Source organism: Trachymyrmex cornetzi, unplaced genomic scaffold (assembly GCF_001594075.2).
Source record: "Trachymyrmex cornetzi isolate Tcor2-1 unplaced genomic scaffold, Tcor1.1 scaffold279, whole genome shotgun sequence".
Taxonomy (NCBI): domain Eukaryota; kingdom Metazoa; phylum Arthropoda; class Insecta; order Hymenoptera; family Formicidae; genus Trachymyrmex; species Trachymyrmex cornetzi.
The window spans coordinates 482,267-495,661 of NW_017297471.1; the positions used below are offsets into that span (position 1 = coordinate 482,267).

At 32.8% G+C, this 13,395-nt stretch overlaps 1 protein-coding gene across 1 annotated transcript in view; it reads right to left on the reverse strand.

The window, feature by feature from the left end:
- The window catches only part of LOC108762180 (nose resistant to fluoxetine protein 6), a 28,996-nt gene extending 26,575 nt beyond the window's left edge, over positions 1–2,421 (reverse strand). The window contains exon 1 of the mRNA XM_018509080.1: positions 1,859–2,421. Within this exon, the coding sequence (XP_018364582.1) occupies positions 1,859–2,129 (271 nt within the window). The 5' untranslated portion in view covers positions 2,130–2,421. The remainder of the gene's footprint in view (positions 1–1,858) is intronic.
- Between the last annotated feature and the right edge of the window lie 10,974 nt (positions 2,422–13,395).

Below are 13,395 nucleotides of genomic sequence, written 5' to 3' on the forward strand. Positions count from 1 at the left end.
CCTCTATTTCGAGATATTTCCCATTATAGACTCATTTGGTCCACCCTGTATATTCATTTAAATGAATTAATTTCAAAAATTATAATTGCGTGTTGATATGGTTGTCGGACTTTCAACGCAATATATATACATATATATATATCAATCTGAAATATTAATAATCCCCCCAAATTTCCCAAATTTAATCTTAAAAAACTTATTGCGAAAAATATTGCCTCGGCGCGGCCGGGAGTCGAACCCGGATCTCTTGCATTCCGGGCGAGCATCCTAAGCCTTTAGATCACCGCATTATCAAATTGACAATTTTAGCGGAATGTCATCGGCGGTTTTAGTATTAAAAATCATTGTTAACTAAATCTACACTCTACAAATGATATAAATATGAATTTAACACGGTTAACATTTGGTAATTCTCATCATGTTAATGTTGATATAAAAATCAAAATTTGTGAATGTAACATCGTAAGTTTTAACGATGATGTTTCAACACCGATACGGTGAGAATTATAACCACCACATGTATGACGTTAAGAGTTCACACTAATTTTTTAGTGTGTACAATATAATTATCATGTATAATTATTTTCTTCAATCGATCAATGAAGTAAAAATAAGATAATCGATTAACATAAATGAGAAATTGATTTTCAGTTGAAAAATAATTATTTATAATTTAAAGAATTTATAAAAAATGGGGTTTATCAGTGGCTTCCGAGAAACTGATATATTAAAGTATATACGCGCGCGTATATGAATACGGTAATTAAGATCAATACGTTTTCTGCGGACGCATGCATTCCTTGTCGCTCGAGTTCGATACGTCGATAAAGAATTCTCCGCTGGGGTACTCTTGATTATACTCATGCAAGTCGATCAGATCGTAGATGCACGCGCACGCGACAGTACTATATTTATTGAAGACAAAGACATTTCTTCTTTCGTCGAGACTTGGTTGTAGTCGTTTGGACATTCTCAGAATCGAAAGAAGGCACAGCCGATACTCCGAATCTTACGTACTTGTGAATCAACGTGATCGGCATCCATGCAATACGCATTTGGAATAAATGCGTATAGACGGCCTTCGATTTATAAAAGTGCGATTACACGTTTTTCAAACTCGCAAGGGAAATTAGTATCCACAGATCATCGCTGTATTAATCCACGTAGAAACTCTCGATATAGCTCCCCACCATAAATTTCGATGAATCGTCGAAGTCGACTATTAGTACTCAAGAGGCATGGGTATTTACTCTATTCCACGTGCCTGATCGAAGGTTAATAGCATTTTATTAATTGAGAGAGTCTATAGCGCGTGGAAGGGATGAATTTTGATTGCCGCGAATGGATTTTACAGTTAACGACTAATGTTCAAAAGATGAAGTCGACGTTTGCGCTACAAATGGCGATATGCACCGCGTCGGTGCAGCCTGTCAACACGTCCGTCACAAATCTAAAATTATTTATCCGTTTGCCACGCGAGCACGATTTGCTTGATTAAAAATGTACCGTTTATGAAAATCGCTTGTTTATTCATTTAGTCTTTTACTTAATACAAGATTTGTCCTTGCGCGATTAATATTTAAATTAAATTAAAATATACTTGCATTAAAACGGTCTAACGATAAATACACCCAGAGAAAAGGTTGCTTCGATTTAAAGAAATTTTCTCTGGGTGGTCATTGTCTTTCGATATTTTTATGTAAATTTTTAGAAAATACAATTTCATCTTTAGGAAGTATGGCTGGCGAAATGTTAGATGACTTCAGACTAAATTTCGCAACTTGTTACGAATTCATTACGAAATAGATATTCTACCGTTTTCTGCAAGAATAGAACGTCTAATAGCTTTATCACTTACCATAGTGCGGATTCGTGTGATGCACTTCCGGCCTGTCGTCACTCCATATAACTTTCTCAGTGTCGATCGTGTAATTACCGAGGCTACTGATCAGCTCGACGAAAGTGAAGTTCTTAGTCGTGTCGGTCTTGTTGCGCGAAAGCACGCGGAGTATATCCTCCTCCTCAAAGGTACCGAGACTGCTCGAGGATGTTAAGACTTCCACCGGCGACTCGGCACGCGACAGACCGATCAGACTGAAAATTGCCCAAATCCTCACAAACGTCCCCATTTCGCCCCTCCAATAGATACAACAAAAGAAGAAGTGTCACGCAGGTTTAATTCTTTCGTATCGCGACCGTAGGTTTCTTTAGATATCGGTACTTGGACGATCGATCGTGGATCACGTTCGCATTAGTGCGATCGTCATTGGGAAATTTCACTGTAGCCTCGATGGGAATTATTCGAGTTATCGAAGACGCTCTCTCTCTCCCGAGGAAGTAATAGAGTCTCGGCCGATCGAAGAAACGACACGGGGCTATATCGAATATATTCACGATCTCCGAATTGCCCGGCTGTTCGAACGCGAGCTTTACAAATGATCGCGGCTCGATCGTGGAACGACGAAGTCACCTGTGCCACCTTGCCGATAGGGAAGCCGAGAAGAGGGGTGGGTACCATGCCGCACGCACGTCTCCCACTCTTCCGTTTCGAGGACCTTGCGTCGAAAAAAATCATGTGAATAGATGTAACTGCGAGCACAGAAGTTGTTTACGGACCGATGAAATGCCGCGCTGTGTTAATGGTGTTTGAGAAGGCGAAAGAATAGGTCTTTTCGCGTTGCTTGCACCTTTTGTATTCAGTCTCTTCGCTTTCTCTTTCTCTTCAACGTCCGAATATACATTTATTTCTTTTTAAGTGCAAATTTTTTCGGGGATTTCAAGCAGCAGAGGTAATGAAATATTCATACCAAAATTCCGGAAACGTCGGTTGAACATTTGAAATTCTATTCGATCGTCACTCAGGAATATATTAAGTCACATTTTTCGCCTGGTTTATTTATTCACGCGAGAACACCTATTAAAATAAGCAACACAACGAATCAAGAAACAAGAGTTAATATTCCAGGAACATCTGTTCGAAATTCGAATCTGCGAATACGTTGAATCACGTTTTTCGACTGGTTTTTTACCCGCGCGAGAACACTTACATATTAAGAAAAAGAAAAAAACTTGGCGTTTGAGAGTTCTATAGATACGGCTAAAGAAATTTCCAGGAATCTCCCTATGACTAAACGAATTAAATGACGTATAATATTTTAAAAGATATCTTTTTGATATCAGCGTGAGAACACTAAAAAAGAGGAAATTATTTATAAGAAAGAGAAAAAAACTTGGCATTTTGAGAGTTCTATAGATAGAGGAAAGTCACCAATACCGACATACCACTTTATTTTTAGACAGTATTTCTTAAACAAAAAGTAAAAATACAACTTCAACAACATAAATACAAAGTAAAAAGTGTCTTCTATCAGATAGTACAAGCAATTTTTATAACACTGTTTGCAATTTTGCAATAATTAAGTTTTTCCTAAGTTATGCAAAAATGAGCGTCTGACAAAATGGGCTCCAAAACTGACATAGTAGGCAATAATACCAACATTCCTATTTTATAAATAAAAGATATATGAAACTATAAAGATTTAAAATGACATAATATTATCAATAATACAGTCACTATTATTTTAATTACGCAATTTGCAAAAGAACACCGTAAGAATTTGCTTCTCGGATAGAATTGGTTTTTAGCTGCTTTGGTATAGAAATAAGCCACAAATATATATGAACTTATGAGTTTGTACTTCTTTTTAATTACCTAAACAGATCATGATTTTATTAGTATTAATAAAGTGCAATAGTTATAGTTTCTGAGAAATAAGGGGGTGTCACTTTAGGAGACCTATGTCAGTATCGGCAACTTTCCTGAGAGGGTAACCACTTAATGTAATCGTGGGACAGAATCCTCGAAATCATTATAAAATTTATATGTATAAAATCTCTATGTATAATCCGATAATTATATATGTAACCACGAGAAATCATTATATAATATTAAATCGTATATTTTACCAAATTACTTCATAGTAGTGAAAAAAATTATTTGTAATCAGATGAAATCATGTAATCTGTGGGGCAATATTTTAGCTAGTGGTTACCCCCTTGAACTTTCTTCTACAGTTAAAGAAAGAAATTCTCTAGGATCTCCCTGTGACTAAACGAATTAAACGTATAATATTTTAAGAATATTTTTAAAAATTTAAAATATTAACAATCGATAGAACTTCTGTAAATGCCAAATTTGAGCCGACACAGGATCGCCGTGTGTAAAAAAACCAAAACGAATTTTATATATCAATTCATTTAATACAATTTAATTTAAACTTAAACTTAAACTTAAACTTAAACGTTTCGACCCTTTATATTTATTAGATATTTCAGTATTATCAGAAATTTCTAACATCTGTATCAGATAAATTCAAACTATTGTTAATTACATAAAATATTTTCTCCGTATATAGTAAGTCTATCAACTTGATGTAATTTGAATACGATGACACAACAGTGGTCAAAGTCTACCCAATGCAATTGATTTCTTTATAATTACTGAAGAGGATCCGAATCAAGGGTCGAAACGTTTTTTAAGTTTAAGTTTAAATTAAATTGTATTAAATGAATTGATATATAAAATTCGTTTTGGTTTTTTTACACACGGCGATCCTGTGTCGGCTCAAATTTGGCATTTACAGAAGTTCTATCGATTTTTAATATTCTGAGCCTTATAATATTAAGTTATTAATTAAAATATTAACGTTGTCACTGCAGTTATTTATACGATTGCTTTGAAGAGAATGCACATTTGTCATGATTCACGTATTAAAAAAAAGAAATTTCTCCGTGTTTTAAAAGTAACGTTGTGCCCCAACTTGAAAGTGTACGCATGCAAGAACATCGAAGTGACGAGTTTAAGGTCAACGTGAGAAAGCGAATCGTATATTTGAGGATACAGCGATTAGAAAGAATATAAAAGAATGAATCGTGGTTTGTAAACTACTTCGATGAAAGGGAAAATTACGCTGCTCCATTGCTGCATTGTAGAACCAAACGAGTGCCGTTCGTTCCATCGTAACGATGTCCCGTTGCAACAAAGACGCATTTAGATTCGATATTGTTCTATGCGGTGGCAATCAATTAGGATTCGACGACGGTTTAGTGTGGTCATTCATAAGCGGGACGGTGCTGATGACTCGAAATCAGCTTACAGTTAAAGTTATCCTTGAGACTTTCCGTTATTGTCTTTGTTAACTGAACATTTTCTGTTAACAGTTACGGCCTTGAAAAACGGAGATTACCATCCAAGACCGTTTCATTATGTAAGATGTAAGAAATAAAAGAAACTGTAATTACCAGACCTTTAGTTTTTAGAAAGAAAACATATATATTTCATTTCACGAAATTATTTTGGCGACGTGTAAGTGTTTTATTTCATAAACCATCTTATGTAAAAAAAAATCTTGTACGGTAACAGAAGAAGAGTTTTTTGTCAATATCACTCGAATTATGCTGCTTTCGCTATTTATCGAGCTGTACGGCGAAATTGTAATACACCGTTGCGAAAATTCTGATGCATACGCACGATAATATTATTGTATAAATAATAAGTCACGTTTAATTTTGCAAATAAAATGTAAAAGGCGGTGTGTTATACTATTATTATTTTTTTTTTGTTTGAGTTCTTCCGGTACACGTTCACCTTGCCTTTCTTTCGTAGATTCAACTAATCCGAGGTCAGTTCATGCGCGTATGTGTACAGCAATCTGATTATCATTGTACTAGAAAATATGTTGCAATATCTCGGAATTATTAACATATTAGACTGTCACAGGTTGATTATTCTTGCGTTAAGAGCGTTAGAAATTATTGTATGCAAAACCCCATTTTATTGTGCAATAGCATTGAAAGCACTCAATATCGGAGTCTTCTTCAGTCAGAAATGGTGGATCGATCGACGTTGAATTAGCATTGATCGACTAATCATTTCTGGCTGAGTCACTGTTCACGATCTATCTTAAGAGACACTTAATTAATTGCGTTATCGTTATTTCCGCGAGAATGGCTCGTGCCTAGCGCCCAACTATCATTAGCGATTAAGTCCATTCGAGATTATCGAGATTAAGATACTCGTCGGTTGGAAACTATTTGAGATAGTAGTAATTTCTGATAAGAAGATGTAGCATGAAAATCGAAGATTTTATTTAATACTAATTTAATTTGGAAGGAATTATTATTTCAGTTTGATTGTAAGTCCAAAAGTAATTGGCGCGCAGTCATATATCTGAAATTTTATTTAAAATACATATACATGTATTACTTCAACATCTAACTTTGACCATAGGTTTTCATTTCTTACTTAGTTATAATATATTAATATAAATAGTCCTGTTTTTATAATTTTAGAGAGAGAGAGAGAGAGAGAGAGAGAGAGAGAGAGAGAGAGAGAGAGAGAGAGAGAGAGAAGAATCGTGAATACGCAACGAAATTTTACCACACTCGTGAGGGCGGTTGCAAATTTATCACGTGTCCATAAAAAGATACTAGCCAAATACAAAAATCATCTTGAAGATAATCGATTGTGGCCTTGGATGTTGCGCGGGTATTTGACCTAAGACGTTGGTTAGTTCAGTTTTTAATCATTGCTAATTAATGCATACCTTCTTTCTTTATCTGGGAATTAATCACTGGGAATTCAAGTTTCATCATTTTGTAAATCTGACTTGGACTCTTCAGTATAATCGTTGCAAAATTAATATATGCCATGTGAAGATACTTGACATATCAAGATTTTTCTCTTAAATTCTTTTCCTTTTGCATATTAATATTTATGTTTGCATTTATATACATGCGTCCCGTTTACTTACAAGGGTGTAAGCGTTGCCGATTTGAAAGTCTAATTAATTCTCAATACGTGTTACTATCGCACAATGCCATGCATTTACACAGACATTTTCTAATCGAGATGCTATAACCCAATTCAGGGTAAAGAAACCCATTATTTGCAAAATCTCTTACTGTATATTATTAATGAATTGATTATATATCATTCCGTTATTTTTTATTCGGAGTAAAATATAAGTTTTAATAACGATTGTCGAGAAATCTTTAAATTTTATATAGTCTCCTTTTTATTATTATTATACATAAAGTTTAAAATATTTTAAATATTACAAAATCGATTATTTAGTGTTAATTGGCAAAACAAATTATTTGATTCGTTTACTACAATTTAATATATTTTTTAACTGAAAAGCTAAATATGTTTTTGCAATGCTCAAGTACAATTGACAAATGAGCGATTTAGTGACTTAAAATTTAGTTTTTCTTCAAAAAATTAAAATGAATATGTTATTAAGACTTGCATTCGTTCCTGTTCGAATCGATTCAAAGTAAAGCTCATTGCATGAGTCTCTACGCACTTGTGTAAAACAATTTCAAAGTCGTACGCATGTACGTTTAATCGTAGCTCGAGCACTCTCCTAGGCAGACGTGTGAATCGTAATAGTGACACTGGGTCGGGGACTCTCACGAGTTGCATTCCTTGCCATGTTCTTGTTGCAACATTCGCGACATTTGCCACGCTACTGGTTTCTCGTCAATTGCGGCTGTCCTAACTTTTATAAAAGAAACTATCGGATTTTATTATCGTGCTATTTTTACGATATTAATTAATTTTCTCGCTACATTATTTCCGACTGTCATCACAAAAATCCTTGATAATTCAAAAAACGCAAAGTTATATGTATAATATAATAGAGATCGAAGGTTCGTTCGAAAATTTCTTTATCAATTTGTCACAGATTGAAAAGATTGCTCACCTCGATTTATGCTAAATGTGTTTTGCTTCATACCAACAGCTATCATTGTGAAAATCATAAAATTCAACGCAGTTTGATACATACTAAAAATTAATTGCGCGCGTGAGGAATTTTATTATTAAACGCGAACTTGATGTTTATCCTTGAACAAATATTTTGTTATTTAATCTCATTTCGTATCGTATTTTACATATTTTATATCTATAGAGGAAAGGCCCCTATTATGAGATACCGAGTTCATTTAGGATAAATGCTAGAAGCCTATGGGCAGAATTTTAAAATATTAGGTGTTAAACTTAATTAATCAAAGTAATTTCCTCCATTTTCTACTTTATTACTAATTAATAATACTTTATTAATAATACTTTGATTAAGGTATTTCCCTTCGATACAAATCAATTTTGGAGACGAAAAACGGCAGGAATTAAGTTTAACACCTAATAATAGATCATTTTGAAGGAAATTTAATAAGCTTTAAGATAACGTTATATAAAATTTATATATATATATACAATTCAAATTCCATTTTTTTTGGAAAATTAAAGAAATATAAAAAGTTAGCAAATCACAAAGTCAAAAAATTGTGCTCCTAATATGAGATGCCCCGAGAAATCGATAGTAAAACGCAAAGGATATCAGTATTGATCAATTAAAAAACTTTGTTTCATGTTTCTAAAATGCAAACAAATACAGCCAGCGTGCATGGAAAATGAGCATGCGATAGATTATACCCAGAACTCACCAGGTAGTTGGAATCAAGCATCGCAGAAATAGGCACTCGACGTTCATTCCGATTGTCCTTTTTATTATTGTATAATAATATTTACTCTTTAGCAACGATTTTCACTATAACATAGGAGCATGGGTTATTTCATATTAGAATTTCCTGGGTATCTCATATTACGATTTCGACGCCTTATGGTTTTACGATCAAATCTAACTTCTGTAATTAAACAATTCAACATATCCCGTATTTTTCTATTAGTACAACTTTACTCTATCACTACATGAAGAATTTATTGCCAAATATTTATTTATTAAATAATAAATAAGATTTAAATGCTCATCTCAATGAAACTTGAAGACATCCAAATTCTAAAATTTTTTTACAATGACCACAGGCATAATCTAATAATAAATTTTCTACTAAATAGTTTTCAATCTAAGAGCAATAAATTTATGGAACCAATAGATAGCGTTAATTAATTCAGCAGAAACGCCGCTATCTCATATTAGGCGCTTATCTCATAATAGGATGTTTTCCTCTACAAGTAAATCAAATTCCAAAATCTTAATTTCTTGACAGACAATAATAAAAATGTATGAATAAAAATTTCTTGATATACGATAAAAAAAAATGAATTAATAAAACCAGATTTATATTTTTGCAATTATAATTTGGCAATTAATGATTATAATGCAATAGTCATGCAATATTTAAACATAATAAGCTAAAAGCATATTACGTGTTAAGTAATATAAAATCATCCGAACCATAAAAATTTTTAGAATTTTCAACACTCATTAATTATCATAATCTTCGCGATGTAATTAAAAATACGTAATTAAAGAGTTTTAATATGTATTCACCGTTGTCTTCTAGTATTTTTAGGGATCAGCGTTTATCTGTGTCGCGTCACGCATCCTCATATCCCTGCTACGCTCTCAAGCATTCAATAAATCTGAATCATGGTTCATCTTTATATGACAGATTTGACTGTGTACTGTCATAAATACTCGCAATGTCACGTCACTGTAGGTACATCATCTCTACTTGATGTGACGGTTGTGTCGAATACATTTTCGGGTAAATGCATTGTAACCAGAGAATTAGACGCGCTGTTGATTTACTCCATTAAAATTGTTTGGAAATCTTTCTTAATTTAAGAGAGCTCTCTCTTTGAATTTCATTTCCTGTTTCCTTTAAGTTGTTTTCACTTCTATTTTTTGAAAGATTGTATCATACAAAAATATTTGCTCATTCCGATTTTTGTATGTTTTATACACCTAAATTTCGTTTCAATTATGTTCTCTTTATATGTATATATTCATATATATAATGCAAGATTTTGAACCAGTTAAACATTACTATTAAGGACGGATTGTTTCACCTTTCGATAAATTTCAGCTTACTCGCTCTCTCGCTCTCGTTCTCTCTTTGTTTCGTACTTTCTTTTATCTATATTAGATAAATTATCACATTGAAAGACCGAAACATGTAATGTCGTAATTTAATTATAATTGATTAGAATATAATAATTTTATTTTTTAACATATAAAAGAATATTGGAAAGAGTAAGGGCACTAGGAATTAGGCGCAGAAGACGTCGCGTAAATAATACACTTATAAAGAGTGAAACTTCTTTATTCACTAAACGCGCTTCCATGTTTCGGCTCACTTTTTGAGCCTTCCTCAGAGCAAACACAAACCAACATATATAAACTAAAAGTTATCCTGTCATGGTGAGCTCCCCTACATCGAGAATTTCAATGCTGGGATCAACCAAAAAAGAAAAAGAAAGGAAAAATGAAAAAGGGGAAATATTGAAAATGTCGAATTAGAAAATATGGAAACTAATTTATCAAAAAACCCGCAAATAAGGACGCTCACTACGATTACTAAGCACCATATCGCAAACATTACCATGAATAATTCAAGAACCGGTTCCTGATATGTTGGTCAGACACAGTGAGTCACTTTTTTTTTAGTTATTAGCTAGTATAAAAAAATATTTATAGTTTAGATTCTTACGTGCCCTATATGGTTGTATTTATTTCTTATAAATTATCACATAAGTCATCTAAAGGTGGAACAACCATCTCTAAGTCTAATATCTAGATTATGTAAATGGTTAGGCAAGAAAATTAAAATTTACTCTTCTATAAACTGATTTAATTAGAAAAAAGATAAAGTGGGTAAATATTTTTTAGCGTATACGTGTGATACGATTTATTAAATTAATAAATAAACTCGTAATAATTTATTGTAGTCATATAAAATATATAATAAAGTCCTAAAATGCATCACAAATCGTAGTTCTCTTATTCCCAGACTGGACATTTCAATTACATTCAATGGACGGAGGGATTGGTAATTGTTGTGTGTGAGCGTGTAACAATTACGAATCGGCAAGTACAAAAATAACTTATCTTACACTATTCACGTGGGCGGATCGCGTGACATATTACATACATCATGAACGAGTACGAGCTAGCAAACGAAACGCGCACGCAGCTAAACCCGCACATTACTTCCGCTTTATCATAATCTTTATTAACGACTGCATGACGGGCGGTCCTTTATTATCACGGCGGGTAATTCCATCTTTTCCTCGATTCTTGTTACATCATACGGATTTGTCCGAAGTAAAGATATTAGCATGATTGTGATTACACTATTAATTCAATTATGCCATTAATAGAAATTGCTAAACATCAAGAATATTTTTATGAACGGAGATTATTCTGTGTTTTTGACGAGGAAACGTTTATCTTAAGTAAAGATTGCACGTCTTCATACCTATCGTCAATCTTATGGAAATTAAATAAATTATATAATAGATAATCGAATGAATAAGTAAATAATTTATTTTTACACACATGTAGTTTCTTAACATATAATATACCATTATAATAGACAGAAAGGATGATTTTGCTAAAGTATCTAAAAATTTAAATATAGATCTTATAATAATTTTGTTTAAATCATCAAAATAATTATGGAGGACGCTTAAATTGGTTGCAATTTACTAATATGGGTAACTAGTGACCGAGCGATTCCTGTTCGTGCAAGTTTCTTTGAATCTTTCGGTAATTATAAATTATAGTATTAGGTGTTAAACTTAATTCCTGCCGTTTTTCGTCTCTAAAATTGATTTGTTTCGAAGGGAAATACCTTAATCAAAGTATTATTAATAAAGTATTATTATAATTAGTAATAAAGTAGAAAATGGAGGAAATTACTTTGATCAAGGTATTCATTCATCTTTCCTTCGAAACAAATCAATTTTGGAAACGAAAAACGGCAGGAATTAAGTTTAACACCTAATACATTTTATTTTTTATTTTCCAAATAAAGAGTCTATATTTATTCTAGAAAGTTGAAAATATTTTTAGAGATTTTTTAAATTATTTTGAAAAACCGAAGAGATTTGAAGCGACCCTTGTTGGTATGGATAAGGCACCCAATTGTACATGATACGGTAAGGATTAATAGTCGAATGTAATTATTTTCAGATTTATACGCAGTTAAATTTTTAGATACTTCTTCAGTAAAATCATTTTTTGCATGAGACTTCTTTTCAGCTGAATTTTTTTTGTGCATGATTCATCCTTCATCTTCTTTTCTCTAACATGAAAAAAAGAGAAAAGTTGGACCATATAAGAAGCTGAGCTGAAAAAGAATAAAGACTAATAAACTTGTGGGAACTGTGCACGCTCATCTCATTATTTATTTAACTAACCTTTAATCGAAGGAGGAGTTTCGAGTTCACCTTGCCGGCCAAATACACGCGCCGACGAATCGATCACCCGACGACGGAAAAAAGAAAGTGAAAATAATTTAATCGACGATCGGCGCAATATGCTTAGCGTTCGTTTCGTTTCGTGACGCGTGACACACACACGTCGCTCATTCAAATGAAAGACCTTCTCTCGAGTCTCACTTTGCGCGAGGCATAAACAGGACAAATACATCGTTGAACTTCGCGGTTGGACTGTTAAAAAAAAAGGTAAACCACGTGTATTTTCACGTCGACCACGGGGACCTCGATGAAGAGATTGACGGCAGGATGTTCCAAGCCCTTCACCACAAATATGCATGACGATAGTAACAGAGTTTATTGCTTTCGTTTCTCTCTTTCTATTTCTTTCTCTCGGTTGCGACATTGCCGTTGTGTTACGTCCTATTTTTTATGGGCGTGCCTATGATGCGTGCATCACTTGTTTACTAGTTATCAGACCCGAGGGGACTGAAGACGATTTTCGAAGAAATAGATTTATAATTATAATTTATAATTATAATTTCACAGAGATGCATCAAGAATTATAATACGTGATCGTGATATTTGCTGATTAGCTAGAGTGAAATTTGTTTCCTATTCTTGTTTTATGCCTAATGAAGGATAAAGACAAAAGCGTTGACTATTGTGTCATTCTATCTTTATTAGACGTAAAACAAGAATAGAATGCGATTTTTATTGCAGCCAATTGGCAACTATCATGGTCACGTGACTCTTGGTGCATTTCTATTATATTATAAGAGGGGTTTGTTCATGTTGCTTAAAATTTTCAAAAATTTTTGAACTTGAAACACGTATATTTGGCAGGGTTGGGTAAGTTAATGTTCTTTTTTTAAACTAAATTAAATTAAAGTTATTGGCTTATAAAATTAATAAAATTAAGTTAAAAGTTGAAGAAATAAAGAATTAACTTAATAAAAGTTAAATTAAGATCGAATTAACTTGAGTTTAAAAAGAAGATAATTTTGAAAAAAATTATTTTTGAGATCAGAATTTCCTAATTTTTCTTAAAATGAAATTACTTTAAATAATACGTACAAATATAGATTATTAGGTAAATTTAATTTTATAGTCACATGTAAGTTACTTATATATAATAAGAGTCACAC